Raw genomic sequence first — 27,972 nt, 5'->3', positions numbered from 1 at the left:
GTTCTCTGATAATACTGAAGCTCCTGGATTCTTGTGAATCTGAGCACTTTTGGCAAAGAAACAACAGTGTAAAGGAGAGCTGGTCATTTGCCATCTTAGAAGGTGTCAAGAAGTAAAGAGCATATCCAAAAGAAGACATGAGTTAACCCATCCTTAATGTTTAATAAAGTTAGCCATGCAGAATCCTTAGAGCTCTAGTCTAGAGCACGATTGGAAATATCTAAAATGGCTCACTGTGACCAAAACTCACAAAGTAGTTCCATGGAGAAAAATAATGGCTTTGGAATTTGGGCCCTGCCATTGAGATGATTTTGGGCAAGTAATTGACAGGACTTGATGAATTCTGTATGAGTTTATAGCATGATAGAGCAGCAAAGGAAGATATATGATTCTAGCCAAAGGGAATGTTGATAATGATGATGAGGAGGAGGAGGAGGATAATACTAACAAGCAAATCTCTAATGCTTTAAGTTTGCAAAGAAGTTAGCAAATGTTATTTATTTGAACCTTTTGAGCTAGGTGCTATTATCATCTCCATTTTATATATGGGGAAACTAAGTCTCAGAGAAGTTAAATGCCCAGGATCCCATGTTTGGTGTCTAGGGAAGGAACTTAATTCAAATCTCCCTAAATCCAAGCCTAGGGCTCTATTCACTATACCCTACAGCTTCCACTTAATATTTTCTCCTGTGTCTTCATTTATAAAAAAATAGTAAGTAATAGCACTTCTTCACAGGGTTATTTTGAAGGTATGTATAAAGCACTTTGCAAACCTCAAAGTGCTATAGAAATGTTGGCTGTTATTGTCATTTTACCTCGCTATTATTTCCTTGAATTAATTTGAATTAACTTTCATGGGGAGTTAAGTCAGGATTCTTCATGTTCCTTTGGATGGTTTCCAACCTATCAAATGAAGTGCCCAGAGAGTTACCAGATGAGACCTGAACAGGGCAGAGGATTGTGGGATTGTCACGTTCTTATCCTTAGAAACCTCAGCCTCCCATCCTCTCTCCCACAACATTTTAATACATGTGAAATTGAGGTAAGAGAAATATCAATAGAAACTTTGAAGGAGAAATGAAGTCAGAAAAATAGCTTTGAGAGTATCTATTGGAGAAGCAAAGGCTGTCTACTCTACTTTGGCTTAATGCTGGTTGCTTCAGGTCAGTTTATTAGTTGATTAGATTATGGAACCAAAGGTTTAGAGCTGGACAAGCCATTAAAGTAGTTACAGGTTGATGATAGATGTCAAAATTAGATAGAAGAGTCTAGGGTTATCTAGATTCTTTAATTTTATAGATGAAGAAATGGAATCTAAATGTGTGACTTACTTGCCCAAGGTTGCAGTAGACAATGGATAGCAAAGCCAGGATTTGCACCAAAATTTTTGTCTAAATTCATCATTGTTATGGACAGAATCAGCTACACCCAGAGAAGGAACACTGGGAAATGAGTGTAAACTGTTAGCATTTTTTTGTTTTTCTCCCCAGGTTATTTTATCTTCTGAATCCAATTCTTCCTTTACAGCAACAATAATAACAACAAAATTCGGTTCTGCACATATATATTGTACCTAGGATATACTATAAGATATTTAAAAATATGGGAATGCCTGCCATCTAGGGGAGGGGGTGGAGGGAAGGAGGGGAAAATTTTGGAACAGAAAGGAGTACAAGGGATAATGTTGTAAAAAATTACCTATGCACATGTACTGTCAAAAATGTTATAATTATAAAATTAATTTAAGAAAGAAAGAAAGAAAGAAAGGAAGGAAGGAAGGAAGGAAGGAAGGAAGGAAGGAAGGAAGGAAGGAAGGAAGGAAGGAAGGAAGGAAGGAAGGAAGGAAGGAAGGAAGGAAGGAAGGAAGAAATTCATCATTGTTTCCACTGCATATGGAAGATTTAGATAAGACTCTTAAAGCCTGTCACCAAGCTGCTCATTTTAGTCAGTCAAAGAACACTTAGTGATTACCTGCTAGACACTGGACTATACACTGGGGATAGAGACAAATAGAAGATAATCTTTTTTCTCTAGGGATTTACAGGAAGAAATTAACCTATGAGCAGCTGACTTGCTCAAGTTCACGAGAGCAGCAAACCACACAGGTGTTACTTGAACCCAGGTCCTCTGACCTTCACATTTTTTAACACTATTGTACATTGCTTCCAATGGATATTTTCATGCATTTATCTGAAATGGATGGAGCTGATTCTAATTTCCTAGCTACCCCCTTTATTCTTTATCCACCTGAGTATAGCCTAAACCTAAGGAAGTAGCCTCAATTCACCCTGAGTCTCAGGAAGACTCTTTGGGAGTTTCCAAGCCAAGGACACTTTTAGGATGTCATTCCAGTTAGCACTTTGGAGAGAGTAGCCAGTAAATCCCAAAGCTACAAGTACCATTCCAGTTTCAGGAAATTCTCTGTTCAGCTTTCAATCCAAGGGAAAAAATACTGTCTGGAATCTTGAGTATCTGCTTTTGGTTATTGGAGTGAGCCTATCACCAGAGGGACTTCCCTTTTGTCCCTGAAAAAATGAATCTAGAGGAAAGGCAGCACCCTGAAAATGGAGGGACTTGACCAATCATTGATACTTACTGATACCAGTGCCCTCCTCCACCTATCACTTTTCCCCAGCTTCCAGGGAGTATTGGGAAGGTTTTTTTTTTTTTTTTTTTTTAGCATATTGTCATGAATGAACAGGAATTTTAAGGAAGATTCGAGAAGCCAAATTACAAATTATCCAAGGTCAGAGGGGAGGGCTTGGGGATTTCAGAGGACATTCAGAAAAAGGTACAGAAATGATTGAAAGCTTAGAAAGTAGAGCACATGAAAGGCTAGAAGAAATCTACTGATTTAATCCAAGGAAAAAGAATATAGGAGGGGAACTGAAGTCCATAAATAGCTGGATAATATTCTATCTAGACTTAGGATTTAATAGACAGAAGACTTAGGTTAAGGTTCTTCTGCTGACTTCTACTAGCTAAGCAACTGTGCAACTTTTGACCAATTAGGTAACCTCTTTGTACCTCAGTTTGTTCATCCATAAAATGGGATTCATAATAATTATTCTCAGATCCTCATAGGTTTGTTAGAAGGATCAAATGAAATAATTTCTTAAAACATTAAACAAAATTAAGTTTGTTTGCTTCTATATGGACTGTTGATTGCAAATGTGTAGGGGACTCCCAATTTGAGAATTCCCTCCATCTATGCAGATTAGTAGCTCCTCCTAGCTCAGATGACATAATATTTGATAAAAAGAGAAGCACTTAGCATGATGGTTAGTATGTAATAGATACCATACAAATTTTTATTCCCTTTCCTTCCCTTTCACTGTAATTTAATGTTTTAGAAAGATAGTGAATATCTTTCTAATCTAAATCTAATCTAATCTAATCTAAATGTAATCTAACCTAAATTTTAATCTAAATGTAAATCTAAAAAAAAATGCCTGGCTGTGAATAGTGTGAAGCTAAATGAATTACTCAGTGTCATAAAACTAATACATATCAGTATCTGGTAGAATTGACAATTGAACATATCTTCAGGCTCCAAAACCATCTTCTCTATCACGCAATAATCCTCCTTTTCTTCACGTTCCTCATCCTCTTCATATGCACAGGATAGAATGTGTAGAAAATAGAATTAGAAGGACTTAGGCTCTTCCTTATGAAAGGTGCTTTGGCCATATCGACACTGACAAGAGAGAGGGATTATGGATGGAACACATCACTTTGGCAGGATAGTTTCAGTGTAGAAAATGAATTCTAGTTATGTATTGTTGAGAGAATTTCTTGTTCATGGGTGAGTTTGGGCTAGCTAGCTGCTGAGATTTCTATCAGTTCTAAGATTGTATGTTGTGAATGTGCATGGAACCTTTCAGATTTAACCACAGCTCCTTAGCTACTCTTCCCTCTTGCCCTACTTTCCTTAAGTTTCTTTTCTGAACTTTTCGAAGTTTTGCCAGCTACTTCTGCTTTGTTACAATTTTTCCTGAGATCATCATTTAAAATGATCCATGTTTCTGTAATGTTGAATGCTTCCCAATTGTGATCTAGGTGATTTAATTGCCATGGAGGAGATCTTGGGACATTCTGTATATTGCCTTTTGTAGCATTTTTCAAAAAATCCTGATTTCCAACCCATCTGCTCTTTTAGTCTGGTTCTATCTGATTCTCTCCACTTTAGAATGGAAACATGATTTTCCATCTGAAATAATAGTCATTGCCCCAAAGGTAATGTCTGCCTTTCAGAATTCAGTCTGTCTGAATAACAGAAGATGTCTCTCATGATTGTACTTGCCAGTGGCTTTCTGTGATGAGATGTTGAAAGCAGATTCCAATTGGCAGTTGACCTCCCCAGTGCTATTTATTTATTATCCTTTGTCTGCTTAAAGATGTTATCAGAGTTTTGTGATTTGTGAAGATGGAGTTATATACACACATACATACATGTGACCTTTGAAAATATATAAATTTCCCAAATCTTTGGTATGGTATGAACATGAGAGAAATTTCAGAACCAAGCACAGAAACTAGCTGGTTAGCTTTTGTTCTACCTGTAACAACTCTCAGTCTGTATTGTGTTTGAATAACCACTGAGTCTGGAGCATCTTCCAGACTTATTTATAGTATGTTTTCCTCTTCTTTTGTTGAACAGAGTGTTCTCTAAACTGAAGCTTCATAGTTGGCAAATCATTTCTTCCTTGTTTTTTTGTAGTCGCTATTAAGCATATTTTAAGTTACACTCCGTTCTCCTCTGTCAGCTCTCTTTGTTCCTCTCCTTAGTTATATGCTCTCTTCCACTCATCAGTTATCTTAACACAATCTGAGATTTAGAGATGGAAGGGACCCAGGAGATGGCCTAATCTGACCCCTTCATATTAAAGAATGGAAAATAGACCAGGAGAGGAGAGGTGACTCACTTGGTGTCATCAAGAAGAAAATTACAGCTCTTGGATTCATGTTTTTTAACACTAAAACCATTGTTTTTTAGGAGTACTTCTACTTTAAATTCAGAGGGCTATAACAGCAATAGAGATAAATTTGGAATTAGATTATTTGAACCCTGGAATCCTGCATAATCTTAATAACTTACATCAACATTTCAAGCTTACATTTCCTTGTTTATAAATGGACTGGCTTGGACTGGATGACTTCTAGAGTTTCAATCTTGAACCTCTGGGTTGACTCTGGTACTCTCTTCCACCAGGTCACATTTTTCATTTACTTATTTATCTTTTGTATATTTATGTCTCTGTGTTTGTACATTTGTAGATGATTAGGAATGACTTGAACAAAGTCATAGAGGTATTTCAACTCAGATCCTTGTGGTTTCATGCTTATTTCTCATTCACTGTGCCATACTGGCTCTCTAGCATACTTCCTTCTTGAGTTGGGTCTTGAAAAATATGCAGAATTGAGCTGGGTGGAAGACAAAAAGCGGACATTCTAGGAAAGGAGAATATGCCTGAAAAGTGATGATAATGATAGTAAGTATAATATGTAGAGTTATAATAATAATAATAATAATAATAACAAATAAACAAAAAGGAAGGGAGAAAGGGACAGTGGGAAAAAGTGAAGAATGGATAGATAGAAGGAAAGAAAGAAGAAAAAAGGAAAGAAGGAGGGAAGGAGGAAGGAAGTAACAAAGGAAGGAAAGAAGGAAGGACAGAAGGAAGGAAGGAAGGAAAGAAGGAAGGAAGGAAGGAAGGAAGGAAGGAAGGAAGGAAGGAAGGAAGGAAGGGAGGGAGGGAGGGAGGGAGGGAGGAAGGAAGGAAGGAAGGAAGGAAGGAAGGGAGGGAGGGAGGAAGGAGGAAGGAAGTAACAAAGGAAGGAAAGAAGGAAGGACAGAAGGAAGGAAGGAAGGAAGGAAGGAAGGAAGGAAGGAAGGAAGGAAGGAAAGATAAGTCAACCAACTGACTGACCCAATAAGAACTCTAATCCATGACTGGGATGAAATAATTCAGCTTACTTTTTGAGGCTATAGGAATCTGATATAAAGCCAAAATATGTTTTTTGTTCTACACTGTTCTGGCTAACAGAAACATGGGTTCTTTTCTCTATTTTCCAGAGGACCTCGGCCAGCAAGACTTCAGGTGCTCCTTCCTACAGCAGATGGTCCAGCTCACAGCCACATCAGGTAATACACCCTTTTCAAGGAGAACACTGACATCTCAAATCCCCTTGGAATGTGTTTAACCATATAATTATTCATCCCATTTTCTGGCATGACTAAAACCCAGCATTGCCATAGGTGCGTGTGTGGACTCCCTGGCCCTCATTGATGGGCATACTTACTAGGGCTCTGATTTAGTTATTCTAGATTCTGCCCCTGCTGACAAGAGACTAGGCAAGTTGTTACTTAAACCATTACTCTGTACACCCAAACTACGTGTGTGGTGATTTGTCACAGGTTGGGGTAGTGTTGGGAGTGATGGTGACAATGGAAGGAGAACAGAGTGGCTTGTGGAAGGCTAAGATTTTTTTTTCAAAATATTCCCTCAATGATCACATAGTCAAGCAGGAAAAAGAGATGTGTTGGAAAAATGATTCTATCTCTGTTAACCTTCTGTTCTTTCTTAATTGAATCATACCTTCTCATGCTCATTATTATCATGAAACCTAATGTAAAGAGTATTTTCAAATGTCTTGAGGACAGGTGCCTATTTACTCTGGCTAAGTAATAATTAATGCTAGTTATAAAAAGTATGGAGAGTATAGTGCATATCAGAGCTACAACCTGTGACTGCATATGGAAACATCCAAGAAAATAAGTAGATTATATTGCCAAGGATAGAGCTTATTATATAACCTGGTGATAAAAGTATCATTATATCCAAACTCTTCACCAAGTCCTTTCTGCTCAAGACCTTGGTCACCTCATGTAAAAGGCTCTTTATATGAAACTTTCCCAGGAGTCTTACAACATGGGGTAACGCAGAAAGTCACAAGGCAGTCACCTAGAAAAAACAGCCCCTCACAGCTATACAAAGAGGGGACATGGAACGACAATAGAAAAGATCCATTTGTCTAATATTAACCTAGATGGTCTGCTATTTTTTACTTTTGTTTTCTGGTGATGGGCAGCCCTACCATGAGAAGGCAGCCAGTGGATTTCCAAGGGATGTTGACAATAGGGTAATCTTGCCTTTCCATCCTTTCCTTCCTTCCCTTAATCACCAGCTCAGTTGCATTAGTTTTCTTAGTGTGATAACAGTACATCTTCCTAAAGGGTTATAAATTAATTTAATAGACTTTTCAGAAAGCTTTAAATTTGGACTTGTGTAGGTCACTTGGGAACTTATAGCAAGCACATTCACTGATCCTGGTTTGAAATATTTGAGGTACTTCCACCATGACCTGTGATAGTGGTATTAAAGCAATGATGAGGCAGAGGCAGAATGTTGCTGGGATCTTGGCTGTCTGAGCAAGATTTTATTTTGTAGCTCTTGCTATTATGATTTCTGATGACCTAAAAGAATGTATTTATTATAGTTTAGTTGATATGGGATGAATGACTGTGATTGAAGAAAAACATAAATGGTGATAGTCACAGTGAAATGGTGGTTCCTTTTCCTTCCTAAATAAGCTTGAAATGGGAAAGGAAACAGTTCTATGAGTTAGAAAATCTGACTTTTAGAGCAATACCTTCTAATATGTGTGAATTTCGGTGAGTCGGTTAGGTATCCTTATACGTTTCCTTGTTTGTTAGAATTTTAAAATATTATATCTGTAAGAGATTTGGGAGATACATCAGATAGTCTGCTTTTTACATTAAAGAAAGCGAGCCACAAAGAAGTTACCTCTAGCTCAATATCTTTCCCCACAACTTATCTTTTCTATGGTCAACTGTCTTCCCTGTCATCCATAACTTGACACCTATTACCTCATCTGTTATGTTCATTTAGTTTGCAGTTTCTTATGATTATATCTCAAAAATATCCTTTCTTTTGGGCACTCTCTAAAGCTGTCATTGTTCATGATTTTGTCATTTTCTTCCTGGATTGATGGGCTAATTGTGGAGACAGTGTGGTTCAATGAAAAGTGTATTGAATTTAGAATTGAAGGACCTTTGCTTTACCACTTGCCATTTCTATGAACTTGTATAAGTCACTTAACCTCATTAAGCCTAATTTTTTCATAAAGAAAATGAGGAGGTTGGGTTAGATTATCTCTAAGCTTCATTTTTACTCTAAATATATTATTTCTATGTTCTTATGGTAATCCTAACTCTCTTAACTCTTGACATTTGGTGTTACATAACTGTATAGTTCTGAAAGAGATGAATCTGTCCCTTTTCCAATCCATCTCTCACATATTCTTTGATTTCTTTTTCTAATGTAGTTCTTTGATTATGTATGCTGCCCCATCACTCACCAATCTTTAATTGCTCCCTATTACCTTTTGAATAAAGAACAACCTTATGAATGTGGCCTTCAAAGCCTATAGTGTTCTGGCTCTGATCTGCTTTTCTAGCATGATCACATTAACTTCATATACTCTCCATTCCAGCCAGACCATATCTAAACTCCATCTCAAATTCTTGTTCTGCCCTCTCTGATCTCTGTGCCTTTGCTCAGACTGCCTTCCAGGTCTGGAGGAAACTCTTTTCTCTTCCACCCACATGTATCTGAACCTTTTTCTTTCAAGGTTCAATTCAGGTTCCATCTCTTTCATAATTCTTCCCCTCTGCAGTTTCCTTACACCTCCTCCTTCTCCTCTTTTTTCCTTACTTAGTAAAAACCAGTATCTCCTTCCTTAAATATTTTTTAGGATCTTACCGAGACCGACATTCCAATGGATCATAAATTGAGATGTTAGAGATCATTTTATTTAAGCTCTTCATACTATAGATGAAGAAACTGAGAGCTCAAAGAGATTTGCCCCAGGGCTACACAGGTAATATGATCCTAGCAGAGTCAAGATTTGAATCCAGAATCTACAACTCCAGAACCAGTTCTTCCTCACTAAACTACAATGCCTATTTATGTTTCTAGATCAATACCCTAATTTTACAGATAAGGAAATTGGTGATCAAAAGAATTTAACCTAAAATTGGGGGGAGAATTGTCTAAAATCATACATATAACAAAACCAGTATTCAAATTCAGATTTCAAATTCAGTGCTCTTTCTACAACAGCATGCCATTTCCACTTGTATTCTAATTCTCTGTGTAGATGTATTCCCCTTATTGTTTGTTAGTTTCTTAAAGGAGTATCTTTGTAACCCAATGCCAAGTCACAAGCCTATCTGGTGGTCAAACCAGAAGTAGAAACTGGAGTCTTGATCCAGTGTACGAGTTTCCTTCTCTCTAGCTTAGAAATATATATTTTCCCTCTTGAATTTCCCTCTTGCTGCCCTCTTGAATTTCTTCAAGGATGAAAATGAGGTATAATGGAAAGGATAGAACAGGATTTGCAGTCTTGAGGTTATGCGTTCAAATCTCATCTGAAACACTAGTTATCTTGCTTACTACCTCCCAGCCTCAGAGGCCTTATCCTTAAAATAGGGATACTAAATAGCTGTAGTGATGGAGGTTGAGGTCCCTTTAAGCACTCTTTTTGAATTCCAATGATATCCAGGCTTTCCCAGCCCCCACCAGATCTGAGCTAATTTGGGCTTTCCCAGCCCCCGACTATCTGCTCAAGTTTCCCCAACCCCCACAAACAGCTTCTTCCTTGTCTAAAAACCCATTGAATTCTATTCAATGCTAACCCTGGCTGAAACCAGCAAGGAGCCTGGGACTCCACCCACCTTCAAGGTCACCAAGAGCCCCCATTATAAAAAGGGGTAACTCTGGAGATCACTCTTTACAGAGTTAACAAACATGGCATCCTTATGCTGGTCATGTCAGGGATTTCTGCCCACTTTCCGGGCCTGTAAATTACTTTACAGGGGACTCTGTGCCGTCACTAGACTTCATTTAACTATGTATCCTTGAGCCAAACCAAAAGGGGTTCCCCCTTTCCTAACTCTCATAGTAGTATTTCCTTCTTGGACTTGGGGCACTTACCAGGAGAAGCACTGATGCATAACTGGGTCAGAGCAGGGAGAGATATATTGTAGCTAAACAAAGGGCTAAACAAACCTTTTAAACAAAGGGTTAAGCAAAGATAATTGTTGGTAATGTGCTCTGCAAAGCTTAAAACCTTATATAATACAACTGTCATTTATATTGTGCTTTTATGGTTTTTAAAGCACATTACATATTTTATTATCTCAGTTGATCTTCCCAACGATTCGAGTAGGTGCTATTATTATATAAATGTCAGCTGTTACAATCTAATTAATAATGTTACAATAATCTATGATAATATTCTAATAACTTGTAATCATATTATTTACACAATTTCACTGAAGGGAGATATTAAGGGTCTGATTACTTTGGGTTCTGTTCTGCTTAGTACCTTTTAATGGGGGGATGAGCTCTCCAAGGTACTGAAGGTTATTGAACAAAGGACAACTGTTAAGTACAATTTAGAACTTATCTTTTGGCTCCAGTTTTCATAAGCCTAGGTAGGTTCCTGCAGTTTTAATGGACATTTAAGTTTAAGAACTTGTAGTTTACAAAGGCTGCCTTGTCCCTAGCCTTGGATTACACATTCCTGGAGTTTCTGAGGTGATTGCTTATCAGAAACTGATCTAATTAAGCTCTCCCTCTATTAGAGGCTTTGAATTTCAGAAATGATATTTATTGGTATGCTGACTCACCTTCTGGGCAAACTGCTGAAGAAACTTCTTCCTAGTAGTCCTCACTCCACAGGCCTCTTTTGTAATCCTTTCCACCTCTCCAGCACACAAGCTAATCTTTCCTCTCCTTTGTCACTGGCACTCTAATCTCTTTCTCTTTAATTTGTGTTTATTGTAAAGCTTTTGTCTTTTGTATTTGGGATTTAATAGGCTTAGAGACTTCACAGGCATTGCAAATACCTTCACAAATAGTGCCTCTGAGTTTGAATGGGAATGCTGAAACCCAGCAGGGGGATTCCTGCTCTGCTGCCCTCCAGTCAGCTTTGGCGTCCACATCAAGTCTTTACTGACTCATATTTGTATATCCCCCCCTGTTTGTTTTTGGATGGTTTAAGTAAATCATAGATGGAGGATGCAGCACAGGCCTAGTATTCTATGGTTCACTGTTCCTACCAAAACCTTGGAGTGTGACAGAATGAACACTTTGGGGATGAGATCATCTGGGTTCAGGTCTCTGTTCTGCTATCTATATTGTGGGCATTTCTCCTCCCTAGGCCTCAGGTTTTTTATTTATGATTATTATTTATTACATGAGGGGGTGTATGCTAAGTCAGGAGTTTCTATACTGAAACTAAGAGGGAATTGAAAGGGGGAAAGCATTTATATAAAGCATTTGTTTATATGCCAGGCAAGGTGCTTTTAAAATTATTATTTTATTTGAATCTTACAACAATCCTATAAGGTAGGAGCTATTATTATTCTGATTTTACATTTGAGGTAACTGATATAAACAGAAGACTGCTCAAAAGGGCCTATAACACCAAAGAGGACTCAGCTATATTCATGCTGACCTTTGATGCAGAAACTTGAGTGACTTGTAAGAGGAAGATAGACCTGCTTTAGTCATGATTACATGCCCTGGGAGAAGGGAAGCAGGGCCAGTCTGCTAGACTTCAGCCTTGAATAAGTAACTTATCAATTACTTATTATTCTTTGTGAAAATAAAGTCAGCTATAAAATTGGGATATTCACTCCTAGTACCATAAAGTTTGGCTTTCCCCCTTTATATCAAGGCAATTTTCCAAGCCAGCATGTTTCCTGAGTACTGCACAGTTGCAGTTAGGCTGTGAAGACTCCCTTTGAGAGGGAACGCTGGTAGTTCTGGAATCAGAGGTCGGGATTCAAATTCTGTCCTGATTCCTATTGTGTGATCTTGTGAGAATCATCTAGCTATCCCTGGGCCTCAATTTCCTAATCTATAAAATGGGATGATTGTGATGAGGAGTAAATTGAGGTTCTAAACCGAGATAGGTCAGGTCCTTTCCTCCTGGGTCTGATTAACCTCTGTCTTTCCCCAAAGTAACCAAGGGTGGGTTCGGTAGCGAATGAATTTGCTACTCAATGCTGTACCAAAACAAAGTCTTTATTGATAGTAAAGGGACAGACAGGTATCTGGCCTCCAGGAAGACCAAACTGCCTGACAAGGGGCTGCCAGTTGGCGGGCATAAGGCTGGTATGAACCGAGTGCAAGGATTCCATTTTTTAGACCTTCCTTTTATACATAACTAGGGTCATCAAAACAACATTTGTACAGAGATGTTATCCAAGAGGTTCCGGAGATATTTGTAAATAAGACAGGAATTCTCTGTTCTTGTAAATAAGACAGGAATTCTCTGTTGTTATCTCCTTCTGCCTCTCCCAAAAAGGAATTTCCTGCTAATTATTTTTATCTTTAACTATCTCTTTTTTTTTCCAACCTTATCATTGGACTATATGGACTAGAAGGTCCTCTCTGCTTTTCATTGTGCAGTTGTGTTGCTAAAGTGATCAGTTTTAAATATCCACTAATGAGACTGATTATTGGGTTTGGGTCCATCTGGCTGTTTGCAAACAGGTTACTGTGTTTCCTTATGAATAGGTAGGCTTCCATGTATTGTCTACAATACTTTTACAACTGCAAACTATAAAAAAGCACTTAACTCCATAATGTCACTTTACATCTCATCTTCATCTGTCAAATAGGGCCAGGAATACATTTCAGTCTTGGAGAATTAAAATGAAAACTTCCTTCTCCCCACAGAAGACATGGAGACATGGAGAATGTTGTATACTGACTGCATCAGATGAAATAACGTGGATAGCATTACTTCTTTGTTACAAAGAAGGTTTGAATGGTCATGGTGGCTGGGGGCAGAGGTATCCCCCAAAATGAAAGGCAATGATAAAAGAAAATAAAGATAATAAAACTTGTACTAACTTCTCCTACTTTTATAATGTTTTGAGGAAAGGGCTTTGCAGACTTTAAAGGCCTAGATACATGGGGTTATTATTATTTCATCATTCTCATGGCCATCATCATCATCAGTGCTACTGTTTCTATGTCCATTTTTAAGATCCCATCTGTGATTTAGATGAGGAAATGATCAATAATGATTCTGCTGGAATTGTGATTAGAGATGGCAATGTGGACGAAGCAATAGAAATATAGTCAGGGAGACCTGAGTTAAAATTGAGACTCAGAATGTACGTATGTAGGAAAGGGATTGAACCTCTGTCTGCCTCAGTTTTCTTATCTGTAAATGGAGATGATTATAATAGCACTTACTTCCTAAGACTGTCATGAAGATAAAATCTAAAAATGTTTGTAAAGTGTTTTTAAACCCTAAATGACTGTGTGAATGGTATTGATGATGTGATGAAGGATATTTTTAAATACTTTTAAAAGGATGAGTAATAATTAAATGTGAAGCTTATATTGTCTTTCTTGTGAACATAATAAAAAAAGGTTTTGTAAATTCTATAACCATTTATTCCACATGTAATAGAATTGCCTGTCATTGTCTGTCATGACGATACCTCCAAGTTTGTAAGACTAAAATTCTGATAAGCTTTATTTAAAAAAAATCATCCTGTCTTTTCTATAAACTTTCTACTTGGAAAAGTTTAATAAATTATTTCCCTTCCTACTTATCAGTCATGAGATTTTCCTCTGTAACCTAATCAAGCTCTTCTATTATAGCATAAAAGAAGCTAATAAATGTTTTGAGGATACAACAGAAGGCAGATATCATAGGGGTGCCAGTTTGGGACCTTTATTCATGTGTTTCATGGATCATAAGATTAAGTTGGGCAATCACTATTGATTATACAGAGATTCAGTGCCTTCCTGACACATAGTAGGCATTTATAGATATTTAAACTGAGTGAATCAGTTTTCCCAATCTTAAATGTTATGGATGACTGTTTGAATGGATGGCCAAGAGCAAGGAAGCCTTATCTTTGAAATTTAAAGCCAGTTGAACTTAAAGGGGACTAATGTGTGACTAGGTGCCAGGTGACTCCCATGAGGAATTGGAACTGATATTTGAGTGTCACTATTTCCTGGAGGCAGATAATGTGAGATGACAGGGCTTCAAAGGCTGGGTGTTAAGCTACTCATACAGCCACAGCAGAAACTTGAGTGACTTGTAAGAAGAAGACAGGCCTGATTTAGTCATGATTACATGCCCTGGGAGAAGAGAGGCAGGGCCAGTCTGGTAGACTTCAGCCCTAGTAAGTAATTTGTCAATTACTTATTATTCTTTGTAAAAATAAAATCAGATATAGAATTGAGAGATGCTAACTCTTCTGTCTGTTCTCCTTTCATATATATTTGTCTAGTTTAATTCAATTCAGATCAAATCAATTCAGTAATCAACAACAGAGTTTAGTGCCTAGAGTCATAGTAGCTCTGAATTTGAATCCAACCTCAGACATTTACTAGCTGTGTGAACCTGAGTAAGTCATGTAACCTCTTTAGACTTGAGTGTCCTTATCTATAAAACCAGAATATTTGCTGAGAAGCACATGTCATAATGTATATAAAGTCTTTTGCAATTGTGAAAGAGCTATGGAAATGTGATTTATTATCGTGAAATATTTCCTAGTTTCCAGTCTCTGGGGATGCAACAAAAGAAGAAAAGAAAATAATTCTGCCTATGGGAAGTTTCCATTCTTTTTGAGAGAGGATGTGCTACATGAAAAAAATTAGATTTACAATTATAGATGCAGAATTATTTGTGGGAGGAGAACACAAGAAACTAGAGGGATCAGGCCAGATTTCTCACAGAAAGTAGCACTTGACTTCAACCTTGAAGGGATTGTAAAAGGCAGAGGATTGGGGAGAGATCCTAGGTATAGAGATGAGGGATTATATGATAGAAATAGCAAGGTCACTTTGATTGGAATGCAGATTACTTGAAGGAGAATACTAATAGATGGGATTGGCATGTGTTTTCCTGTTCCTCTCTCCTTCTCCCTTTTTCTTCCTTCCATATCCTGAAGACATCTTCTTAGCAAGTAGTAAAATGGGAAAGGAGATGCAACTGTTGGCTTAATTGGTTCATACACTTGCTCATCAGCTTATGTATCTTTATATCTCAGTTGTATTTGAGTGATAATCATTAGTTCATTATGTAATGTCATCACTGACATCATAAACAAGAATCTCAGTACTGTTAAGTCTATGTAAGTGAAGGCATCATGGTGATAAGATCAAAAAAAGAGATAGTTCAAGATAAAAATAATTAATAGGAAATTCTTGTCTGAGGAGGGATAAAAGGAGATAATTTGAGATGCAAATGATTAAGAGCAATTCCTGTCTTATTTATAAATATCTCCAGAACCTCTTGGATAACATCTCTGTGCAAATGTTGTTTTGATGACCCTAGTTATGTATAAAAGGAATCTCTAAAATTGTTTTCCTTGTACTCGGTCTACACCAGCCTTGTGCCCGCCAACTGGAGTCCCCCTGAAGGCAGTTTGGCCTTCCTGGAAGCCAAATGCCTGCCTATCCCTTTACTATCAATAAAGAGTTTGTTTTGATACAGCATTGAGTAGTGAATGCATTCCCTACCGAACCTGCCCTTGGTTATTTTGGGGAAGGAGAGAGGTTAATCAGACCCAGGAGGAGAAGAGCTGATCCATCTCTGCTTAGAGCCCCAATTTACTTCTCATCCATGGGATGTTTGTTGGCTTACCAGAAAGGGCAATAAATGACATCACTGTATTTGGTAAATATTATTCTTGCAATTGGTAGGTGGGAAGCATAAAGATTTGCTCCAGATCATAAAAATTGTGGATCCTGGAAACATACTTTCAAGAACAGCAAGTCTTTAGTCTATTATAAAGGATGGCATTGCTCAATCTGATGTAATCAAGCTGAGCAGCATTTATTTAAGCTCCTACCATATGCCAGGCATTTGCCAGATATTGGGGAACCCAATGGCAAAATAAAAGAGAAACCACCATCAGCAAAATAAAACAAAAACCACTAACAATAACAACAAAATAATAAAGCATACCTGTCCTCAAGGAGATTACAGTCTTTTCAAATTACCTTGGAAACATGATCACCTTATTCACAAACTTAAACTTCTGATAAAAAGAGCAAAAGGTTAGCTAGTTAACTATGATTATCAATATAGTCTTTTCTCTAGACACAGGGGAGATCTGAAAGTCATTTTTTAGACTTTAACAAACCATAAGATCCCTTTCCCTCTTTTTCAGGAAGAGCTTTACAAAAGGAAATATATGCCACCATTTGATTTATTGCCTTGAAAAGCATTTTTTGAAATAAGGAACAGGGAAAAGAACCTAAGTGAATTGTCCCCAATGCTACTATAATGTAAAAGCATACTGACTTGAAGAAAGAGTTGGAAGAAAAATATATTCACTGAAGATGACAAAAACAAAAAGATATGTACAGATTTAGATATGAAAAAGGAAGGGAAGAAATGAGAGAAAAATAAATATGAACACTTATTAAGCTCTTATTGTGTACCAGGTATTATGCTGAAAGACAAATTATTATGGACATATTGAGTTTAGAAATCCTACTTAAACTATAAATCATTGTAAATATACATTTATTTCATTTGGGTTTTGAGCTTTATTATTAAGGGCGTAATTAGTTTTAAAATTTTGGGCTTGGAATTGAATTGCATTTAGACTGAAAAGTCAATTTGGCCTAATAAAACTTTGAATTAGTGGATAGCTTCAAGCAAATAGTATTTTCAGTCACCCATCATAAACAAAGGTAATGACTACAAAAGGTGTTTTTGTAGAGAGTAGAGAATCTGTTTTATTGAATAAACAAGGATAGCTTCTATTTGACACTGTGTATATAAAGGGATGTTGGTAAGCATTTTTCAAAAAAGTCCTTTGGAGGAGAGAAAAATATTTAATGCTAACATCTTGGTAACTTGCTTCAGTGCTTCCAAGATCTATGATTTCCTAGGCATAGATACTCCCTCTGCCAATTCAGATGTCTCACCAGACTGTTTTCATGAGTTTTGAGACCAAAAAATTTATCTCCCTCCTGACTGCTTGGTGATGATCCTCACTGAACCCAAAGGGTCTTGAGCGTTGCTGCTTCTGTTCAAGTTTGAAGCTTTTGCCATCAAACTACCTAAGCCTTAAACCTAAGATTCACTTTTGACTTGTTCATTTCTCTTATGCCTCAATCCCATTAGTTGTCAACAATGGCAATTCTTCTATCTCCACAGCATCTCTTGCATTCCATCCTTCTTTTCTACTTAAATATCACCTTAGTTCCCTTTCTCTTTTCTGCTGCTGTTGGACTATTGAAACAGCTGTTGAGCTGAAGGATCTTCTGACCATCTATCTCCTTTCTGATCTACTCTCCAACAACTACAACTAGACTCTTCTTATATATAGCGCTGACTGTCACTTATTAATCAAAATTTGAAAGGTTTTTTTAATTTCCAATGGTGGTGGTAGTGATGAGTTGAAATTGCTTAGTTTCCTATGTAAGATACTCCGCATCTCACTCCTTTTTGTTTTTTTTTTCATTCCCATGCTCTGTAATCTAGACAAATTGATCTACCAGCTTTATATTGTTGTAGACTTGTACTTTTCCACCTTCATTTAATCATTCATTCATTAGGCAATTTTCCTTCTCTAAAAAGTATTCTCTATTAAATGTTATCTCTAGCAAACTTTATGATATCCTTCCTTTATGAGGAACCATCTTCATTACGTAGCCATACCCCAAACCCCAAATTAAAAATATTGCCTATATCCTCAAGTTTTCTTATGGATTTCTTCTTTGCCATCATCAATATAATCTACCTCCTCTTATATGTGTCCATACATATTCCCCACCAGGGACAGTATATTCCTTAAATTTTCTTTAAATTTTTAAAATTAATTTTTATAATTATAACATTTTCTTTGAAAGTACATATTCATATTAATTTCTTTTATCTTTGTATGTCCAGTCCCCAATACAATGCCTTGCATATAGCAACTGTCTGAAAATGTATGAATCAGAAAAATGTAGAATTATATTGAATTACAATTCAAATGGAGAGCTTACATTATTAAGCTTCTAAGCAAAATCTTTCTTTTAGGTTGTTTTTGTATTCATTCCTTCATTTAAAATTTTTCAATTTTATTTTCTGATTATATGTATAGTTTTCAACATTCATTTCTATGAGATTTTGAGTTCACTCAACATCAGTTCTTGTGAATCTTTCCAGGATTTTCTGAAATCAGCTTGTTTATATTTTTTATAGAACGATATTATTCTGAATGTAATGCAATTGTCTTAGATCACTGAATTGCTGAAAAGAGTGAAATCTATCAAAGTGGATCATCTGCACAAATATTGCTGTTTCTGTGGACAGTGTTCTCCTCATTTTGCTCACTTCATTTAGCATCAGTTCATGTAATTCCTTCTAAGTTTTCTGAAATCAACCTGCTCATCATTTCTTATAGAACAATATTCCATTACATTCATATACCATAAGTTACTCAGCCATTCCCCATCCTATAGGCATCCATTCAATTTCCAGTTCCTTGCCATCACAAAAAGAGCTGCTACAAACAATTTTCATGTATGGATCCTTTTCCCTCTTTTATTATCTCTTGGGATATAGACCCAGTGATTTGACTTAAACAAGTTATTTCTAGAGCATTTATGTCAATTTCCATATCATTATGTTCTGTCTTTCCAACTTTTCTCTATATTAGGATGAGCCTTCAGATTCAAATTACAATAGTTTTTTAGTCTGTTCTACATATTAGGTTCTCCACATCCTTTCTAAGAGGAGAAGAGATTACTGCTTCTTTTCTTTTCTCATCTCAATATAGAACTTTGCAGAGAACATGGCTGATTTATAGCTTTCTCCCCCATGCCTAGGATTTTGATTTATTAAATGCTTTCAGCCTCAGCTGGTTGTTGATCCATAGGCAATATAATGCAATGGAAGGAAAAGTGGACAGAGTCAGAAGACTCAGATTTGAGTCCAAGATAGACCAATGTGTAACCTTGAAATCTCTTGAACACTCTGAGCATGAGTTTTTCCACTGTTAAAATGGTATGTTTGTGTGTGTGCTTGTAATTTTACTAATTAAATGTTTGTGAAAATAAAATGTTTTATAAAACATTAGACACTAGAAACATGAATTATTGTTCCTGTATTGCCTACATTAACAATTCACATATATATATATATATATATATATATATATATATATAATATGTTACATGATGTCATGTGCATATGTATATCATAAAAATAAAGCAGTGCAGTTATTGGGCAAGAATAAGAATTGATAGATCAATATATCTAAAAGCAAGAACAGATTGACAGAATGATTATTATCCTGCTATACTCTACATGTTGAAAGAACTAAATGAAGGCCTCCAGAATTTTGGTTAGATCCTCTTTAGAATTTAAAGAAAATCATGATCACAAGTTGTACAGCATCATAGAATTATAGTTCTAGACTAGAAAGGGCCTGAAAACTCAGTTAATCCAACACCTTTATTTTTTAAATAATGAAACTGGCACCCAGTAAGTTAAAGACCTTGCCCAAGGTCACACAGGGAGTAACCTTTGGAAGCGAGATTTGAACCCAGGACCTCTAACTCCCTAACTGGTGCTTTTTATATTGTTACCCTGTTGCCTCCTCTATGAGAAGGCACAGGGAGGTTGTGATCGTCATTGATGGACAGACTACGCATACTGTTGAAAACAAATCCCCAAAGTATCTATTATTGTTTATGAGAGTTGTTATTTGTGTAATAATTTATAATGAAGTCTTACTCTCTTGATGTCTCCTTAGACTCTATAGGTCACACAATGTAGGGAGGGGTCAAGGTTCAGATCCCATGGTCACCAGTTCAAAGGACATGAGATCTGCCATCATTAGTTGGATATTGTTGCTGTTATTGTTGTTGTAATTATTAATTATTTGTCACAATAATTCTTAGGGTACCAGAGGTTGTGATCTTTATTGGTGGATACCAACATTGTGGAAATGAGGGAACTTTTAAATATTCAAGAATTAGTCTTTATATACTATCTAGATTGATTCCAAAAGTATATATGATTGAAAATATGTCCAATGTCTCTGCTTGTATCTGTAGAATCTAGTTCTAGCTATATCTATAGCATTTATGTAATAATCCTCTCCATCTATACACTGAAGAAGTCTATATTTATAGCTATATGATCTAGATCTATACCTCTGTCTTTATCTGTATAATCTATATCCCTATATAAATCCACATTTATCTTTATCTCAACTCTACCTCTGCCTCTATCATCCATCATCCTATCTCTAGCTCTCTATTGCTATCATCTATCATCTCTATGTCAATATTTATAGCCATATTAATGTTGACATCAATATAGAACAATAGAATTGAGAATTATAAGAGGTAATCAAAGGTTATGTAGTCTAACTTTTCACTTAATAGTGGAGAAAATTAAAGTTTGAGGAAATTGCGGCTTCATTAAAGTGACACAAGACACAGGTGAGGCAAGAGTTAAATCAGTCCTTCAATTACAAATGCAGCACTCTTTGTACTGATCTGTGTTGCCTATATATCTATCTATCTATCTATCTATCTATCTATCTATCTATCTATCTATATTTACATGTATATGCATATATATGTGCAAATATATGTAATAGAATATATATATTTGATTGTACTCCCTCTGAATGCACACATACATATCTACATATATATCTCATATGTAATATGTATATTTTTCTAATTAGATATTTGGCATCTCATCTTTCCACTGACAATACTTGCCATTTGATCCTGGATGAGCCATTAAACCTCCCTTTGTTCTAGACAATATTTTAGGCCCCTGGCAGAGCCTGTACCCATCTGCATTGTTATAGGGGGTTTCTTCATTGCTACAATGAGATCCCAGCTCCAATACTAAAGGGCCAACTCATTCACACCCATGTACATAAATACACACACATACATACATGCATACACAAATACATCAAGTTTATAAAAGTATACACCCACACATCACAGCTAATGCCCCATACATTTTTCATTGAAAAAAAATTAGTACTAGCAAAATAACTGTATGGACATGTAGACATATATTGTATTTAACTTATACTTTAATATATTTAACATGTATTGATCAACCTGCCATCTAGGGGAGGAAATGGGGGGAAGGAGGAGAAAAGTTGGAACAAAAGGTTTGGCAATTGTTAATGCTGAAAAATTACCCATGCATATATCTGGTAAATAAAAAGCTATAATTAAAAAAAAAAGAAAAAAAAAGTACTAAAATGAACTTTGGCTTGGACTGTATTTCTAGAAATTCCCAATTAATAATACTTTATGTTTTTTTTTTCAGAAATGTTACAAATGTTTAAATTAAATAGTGCAATTTAGGGAAGTAATGGATACCTCTTCCAAACCCCTTATACATGTGTATATAGTTGTTTGCATGGAGGGCACGTGCTCCCCACAGGCCTGTTTTTGCCATGAGAATCATGCTCAGTGTGGTTTTTGCAGTGTGTGTTATATTTAGTCATTAGAACTAATTACTCAGCCTTTTGGGTGATAAGTGATTCAAAAGAGATTCATATCTAATGAAACTTTTAATCATTTATAGCTAGGGGAGTTGAGAATGTTGCTTAGTCAACACCTCCACTGACACAAACTCAGGAACGAGTGGTTCAGGAGATTTTTATCAGGAAAATAAATTTTAGCAGGAGCTATGGAGTCAGAGCATCCGAGTCCGTCTGCACCTCCCTCCTGAGGTGACTTTGTTCAAGTCCCTTCACTTCTGTATTGCAGTTGCCTCTGAGATTATATCAAACTTAAAATGTATGATCTCCTCATACTTAACCTCTATGTGCTTCAGTTGTCCCATGTGTACAATGATGAAATTAGATTAGGTGCCCTCACAAGGTCTTCTAGCTCCAGTTCCACAATTCTATGATTTGGAGTGGTAATGGTGATGTAGTGGATAGAGCAATGGACCTAGAGTTAGGAAGACTTGAGTTCAAATGCAGCTTCAGACACTTAGCTGTATGACTGAGCAAGTCACTTAAACTAATGTCTCAGTTTCCTCATCTGTATAATGGGGATACTAGTAGCACCCACCTCATTTTCAAGAGCATGAAAAATCTTAAAGCTTGTCAGAAAGGGGTGATGATGATGATGATGATGATGATGATGATGATAGATTAGATGGCCTTGATTTTTCTACAACATAATTGATGAATCTTGACTTTGCCTGAAGACTTCTGGGGGAGAGAAAGCTTTCTTTCCCTAGGCCCCTTGATCTCACTGAGCTTTCTGCCCCATCCCTTCCCTGCTGGCCTTTCAGGTTCTTTTTCTTAAGGAACGATTAAAAGTTTTATCTTCCCCGGCCCAACTTGATTATTCTGTGCCATGGAAAACACTGGGCTTTGAACAAAACTGTTAGGATGCATCATTAATATCAGGATGATTAATGAGGCTGGGGACTAACAAGCCTGCTGTACCTTTTCCTCATCGTGTTTGTTCATTTCATCCCAAATGGAGCTTACAATAAGTTATATTATGGTCTCATTGGTGAAGTCATATTTATTTTTAAAGCCAGTCTATATTAAAGATTATTTGGATATTTTCAATAATTGGCAAATAACCAGAAAAATTGGGATCGAGACTAGAATGATTCTGAGTTGAAAGATTTCGGGCGGGAAGTGCATATTTATGTTTCAATTGCTGAAAGTGACCCAGGGTCCAGTGAGATTAGTGATCTATACTCAAGGGAAGCATCAAAGCCCACTCAACCCTCTTCCTTATGCCAATCAATTTAGGAGAGGTGGGTAGGGCAGCATATGGAGTCAGTGAAACAACTTCCCAAAGGAAATGATGGTCCAGAGAAGGAGATACATGAAGGAAACCAAGGGAATTCCTATCTTTTGAACCATCCCATTTTTAGCAAAGAGGGACAGCATCCCTGATAAATAGCCAAGTGAATCAGGAAAAAAACAAAAACTCTTTTCCTTCCTCTTTCCATCACCCCCCACCCCTATTCACAGCTAGTGGGGAAGAAGCTAGAAAATAAAGGGAAATAAAAGCCAGGCAGTTGTTCTTAGCAATTTGAAGCTCAGAGGAGACTGACTTGCTGTCTTTTTCTCCCTGACTGCTGATTACTGCCTGAAGAGAGGTAACGATGGCTTCATTTCCTCTCCCATTGTAACTGGATGCCGTCTTCTCTTGTCGCCTGTATTGCCGGCTTGTAGTCAGGGCTTGATAAACCTATTCATCTTTTCTATGACTACAAAATTGCCTAAGTGTGTCAATTTGAGATTGGGGAAATAAGATCCAGGATCTGACCTCAGTTAGCGATGGGAGGCGGGGCTGGGAAGAGCTTATGGACTCTCTAATTCCAAAGTAAGATGTTGGGCTTTTGAGTCTGTCACTCAGACTGAGGGAAAGAAAAGGGTGGGAGGTGTGAGTATGTTATGAAGGATGGGGAGTTGCTGCTTCCCTGTGTTAGATACACTACAGTGGCAACGGAAATATAGTTATGGGCTTGCTCTTGTAGAACAAGCAGCTTTTTTTCTCCTTCTACAGAGACACTGTGAGATGCAGCTGGACAGAGGGAGAGAGTTCTGGATCTGGAGTTGGAAATATCTGTCTTCCAATGCCAGCTTTGAGATTTCACGTCAATGTGATCATAGATCGTCAGCTCCTTAAGAGTAGGGCTGCAGTCATTTTTGTTGGTTTTTTGCACCTCTAGTACCTGCCGTGTTCATGGTATTTGCTGATTAAGCGTAAATAAATAAGCCCCTTTCTCCAAGAACTTTAGTTTCATATGTAAAATGTAAAAATGTAAGATTTTTAAAATAATCTTGTAAAATGAAGAGTTTTGGATTAGAACATTCCTGAGATCCTTCTCAGCTTTAAAATTATGATCCTCTAATCACCTTTATGACTCAGGAAATTCTCTTAGGACTTCTGTGCTAATGATAGATGAATTGTCATCTGAAAAGTAGAGTCATTCCTTATGAGAGGGAACTCCTTCTGCCGGTAAAATCACTGATCTCTCACATGATCATATATAGACAACCAAGATATAGTGCAGTAGTCATTCATCCATTGGCCAAATTGAGATCAAACCAAAAAGATCAGGCAAGACACAGGTATCAAATGAAACCTACACATAATGAAGGTGCAGTGAAGCTCATAGTTTAATTCATTTGGGAATAGAAGAGAACTTCAAAGTCAGTTAATCTAGCTCTCTAATTTTTTTTGGTGGGGGGAGAGACTGGGCCCAGGCAGGTTCAATGATGTGTCAAGGGCACATAGCTGGCAAGTTTCAGAAAAAGGACTTGAATTCAGATTCTCTGACTCCAAATCTGGCTCTTTTCAATGTACCAGATTGTTTCTGGTAGCATCTCCCTGGGGGACATTAGGAAAAATACAACTTCATAATCTTTCAGAAAAACCTATATGGGTAGAGTTGAGGACCAAAGCCTAATTGGGGGAAAGTAACAGAGCCTGTGTCCACATCAGAGAAGCAAAGTCTGATAAGTTTGGGTTGGGGAGGTAAAATGGAAATAATGGCACGATACATACCCGTACACACAGCCTTGTCTTTCTGTTACTCTCTATCTCTCTGTCCCTCTGTTTCCCTCTGGTCTCTGTCTGTCTTTCTGTTAATCCATGTCTGTGCCTGTCTATTTGTTTGCTCATCTGTTTGTCTTCTTCCCTTGCTCCCTACTTCCCTTTTAAAATTTTATATTTATGCTCTAATAAAACTTTGTTATGAAATCATAGCTATTTCAATAGCTCTATCACCCCATGAGCTTGAGTATTCCCTTCACTATTGTTGATGATGTGAACACATTGATAACTTTATATCCGACCTGATTTTGACCAACACATTTTTGAGCCGTTCATAGCAGAGCTCCCCAGGAAGCTGAGAGCCCCCTCGGATAACTTTCAGGGATTTGTGTATCCTGGTATAAGTCAATCTAGCCATTTGCCATCCTCACTCTTGAGATATCACTCTCTTTCTTGTTCATACTTGACTTTGATAATATCTTTCATGACATTTCTTTTTTATAAGCAATCCTTGATAACATGCTGTGGCCTGCTTGTACCTACCTGGTTAATAGCATGCTTTGTAATGTTCAAAGCTCTTTCATGGGAGACACATGATGTTATGTAGAGTTCTTAACCTGGGATCTTTTAAAAATATATTCTTTAATAACTATATTTCAATATAATGTTTTTGTTTACAATGGAAACAATGGATTTCTTTGGCCTGCCACAATGGATTTCTTTGGCCTGCCACAATTGATTTCTTTGGCCTGCTATTATAATCACCAATACAAAAAATACATAAAAACCTTTAAGTATAAATGACACTGGGTTTGGGGTTATATGAGCAGGTCCTTGGTGATGATTCAGGTCAGAGAACTTGAATACAAATCCTGGTTCTGCTACTTATTACCCACATGATCTTGAGCAAGTCACTTTGGACCTCAATTTTTCTTATTGTTAAGAGGAGGAGGTGGGATAGATAAGCTCTGTCTCTTCTTGCTCTAAATCTCTGATCTTATGTTTTTTCATCTCATTCGGTCCTTATGATAACCCAATGAGATAAATAGAGCTGGTGTTTGTTTTACCCATTTTACAGAAGGGGCAACTGAGACTCAGAAAGATAGAGTTGTCTGGCCCCAGAGTTGTTAAGTATCAGAAGCAGAATTTGAACCCTTACTCTGAATCTAGCATGCCGTGCCATGCTGTCTCTCAAGGACAGTAGGTTGGGAAAAAACACTAGCTCTGAGTGAAGGAACCTGAATTCAAATCCTGGTTCTGATTCTTAGTACATCTTGAGCAAATCATTTCCCTTGTCTTTGCCTCAGCTGACTCAACCCATAAGATGAGGGAGACAGACTAAGTGACCGTTGATGCTCTTTCAAGCATGAGACTGGCCTATCACTGAGGGCATCCTGCCTCCCATCCATTACAACCACACTGCCCCTAAAGAATGTGCTTAAACACATCTTAGTTTTACTTTTCAAGAAACAAACCCTTTGCTTTTGCTTCTCCTTTATCCTGGGCAATTTCTACCTGTAACTTTAATATCCCTCTGTGTGGCTGGGCCCATAAACCCATTCATACGCTTACCCACCACCATCCCCATATACGTCATCAGGACTTACACTGAGCTTCTCGCCTGTGATTTGTGTGCACCCATTACAGAATTTTAGCAAAGCCAAATGTTAGCACTGAACACTGTGGATACTCTCTGGTGAGGATGGACCCCCTTTTTCTTGGCCAATCACCATTGTCCTTTGTACTATGTGGCCTCCCTTTGCTAGAGGAGAGAATGAGAAATGCCTTCCAACTCCATCTCATTTCTTCCTTAAGAGATGCTGTTCTGTCTGGCAGTATCAAAATGCCAGTGTCAGTGGTGCATTTTATTACTGCAGCTGCTCCTCTCCTTCTCTCCCTCCTCCCTCCCTGTCCCTCTTCTCCTCTCCCTTCTCCCTTTCTCTCCTGTTCTCTCCCCTTCCCTCTTTCACCTCTTCCCTTTTATGTTCCCCTTTCTTTCCTTCTCTTTCCTTCCTCTCCCTTCTCCTCTCTCCCCTTCCCTGCTCTCCCTCTACACTTCTCTCTCCCCTCAGCTTCTCTTCCGCTCCCCTTTAATTCCCTCCTGGCTTTTTCCCTCTCCTTTTGCTTTGCATCTCTTTCCCTCAGCTCTCCAAGATGGAGATTTTAAACAAATCACCTTACTTTAGATGCTAGTATAATTTTAAGTAGAGATTTATTTTCACATTGGTATGCAGAGAAGCCCATTCCTTCCTTCCCTGCAGGGTTGGACACGGGCTTTGCACAGGAGGAATTTCCTTCCAAAACAGGGGACTTCTCATCATTATCTTTTCATAGGAATATAGATTTAGAACTAGAAGGGACCTCAGAGACCACAGAGTCCAACCACAGGATCTGAGGCCCAGTAAGATGAAGTATCGGTTCAGTATTAAGTGCTAGAGGTGGGATTTGAACACTTCTTATTCATTCATTCATTCGACAAAAACTTATTGGTAAGCTATAGGCATTAGAACTATTAGAGACTTAGAGATCAATAAAATCAGAGCTTCATAACCTGGGAACTATATTTCTATAAAACTGATTTCTTTTGTGGCGCTATATATTTTATTTTATACAATAAAATCATTATCTTAGGGCTTTACCAGACCATGCAGGGGGGTCTATAACACAGAGAAAGGCTAGAGGCCCCCGATTGAGGTCAATTGCTTCATTTTGTAGAGGAGAAAACTGAAATCAAGAGAGCTTCTGAAATGCTGAAGCTCACACAGCAAAGCGGAGAGAATAATAGAGATGCATCCCCTGTCTTTGGACTCTTGCATCTGTTCTTGTTCTGTAGAGCACATACAGGTGCAAAGCATTTTCTTGACCTCCTGGGGCTTTCAGGATACTGTATGAAGGTGTCCTGAAAATACTGGATTTCAGGATACTTCTGGGCCTTTGGAGAGTCCCTTCTCCATATTATGACTTTGGGAAGCAGCTTATTTTAATGAAAAGTACATTGCAGATGGAGTCCTGCATTCAGATCTCACCCTTGATACTTGCTGGATATGTAACTATAGACAACTCCCTTAAACTATCGAGGCCTCCATGTATTCAGCTGTAAAATGGAGACAAGAATTCCTGCCTCATAGGGAGGCTGTGAGGATGAAGTGAGATGCTGAATGTGTCTGCTTTTTTTCCTCTGGCTCTTTTGCTCACTCTCTTTCCAGCCTGTAGCCTTGGTTCTTCCTTAACTTTAATGCTCTCCAAACCTAATGTGTTTAAGTTCCTCCTTGGGGAGATAGAAAAGCATCCAAGTTCACCCACATGCTGCTCCCTGTGGTCTGTCATTAGCATACGAATTTGCCAGTGATATAAACATGATTACACAGAAACTCCAACA

The 27,972-nt window shown here is 37.5% G+C and overlaps 1 protein-coding gene across 2 annotated transcripts in view; it reads left to right on the top strand.

Annotated features, from left to right (window-relative positions):
- RBMS3 (RNA binding motif single stranded interacting protein 3) overlaps positions 1-27,972 on the top strand; it is a 1,412,069-nt gene that overhangs the window by 255,367 nt on the left and 1,128,730 nt on the right. For both annotated transcript variants that reach the window (XR_012482314.1, XM_074267882.1), the window contains exon 2: positions 6,077-6,145. Coding sequence is in view for 1 of the 2 variants with exons in the window: in XM_074267882.1 (XP_074123983.1) it covers positions 6,077-6,145 (69 nt within the window). In the remaining variant the exon portion in view is untranslated. The remainder of the gene's footprint in view (positions 1-6,076; positions 6,146-27,972) is intronic.

The sequence above is a fragment of the Sminthopsis crassicaudata genome, chromosome 5, assembly GCF_048593235.1.
Source record: "Sminthopsis crassicaudata isolate SCR6 chromosome 5, ASM4859323v1, whole genome shotgun sequence".
NCBI classification, from domain to species: Eukaryota; Metazoa; Chordata; class Mammalia; order Dasyuromorphia; family Dasyuridae; genus Sminthopsis; species Sminthopsis crassicaudata.
This window is presented reverse-complemented; position numbering and strand designations above follow the sequence as displayed.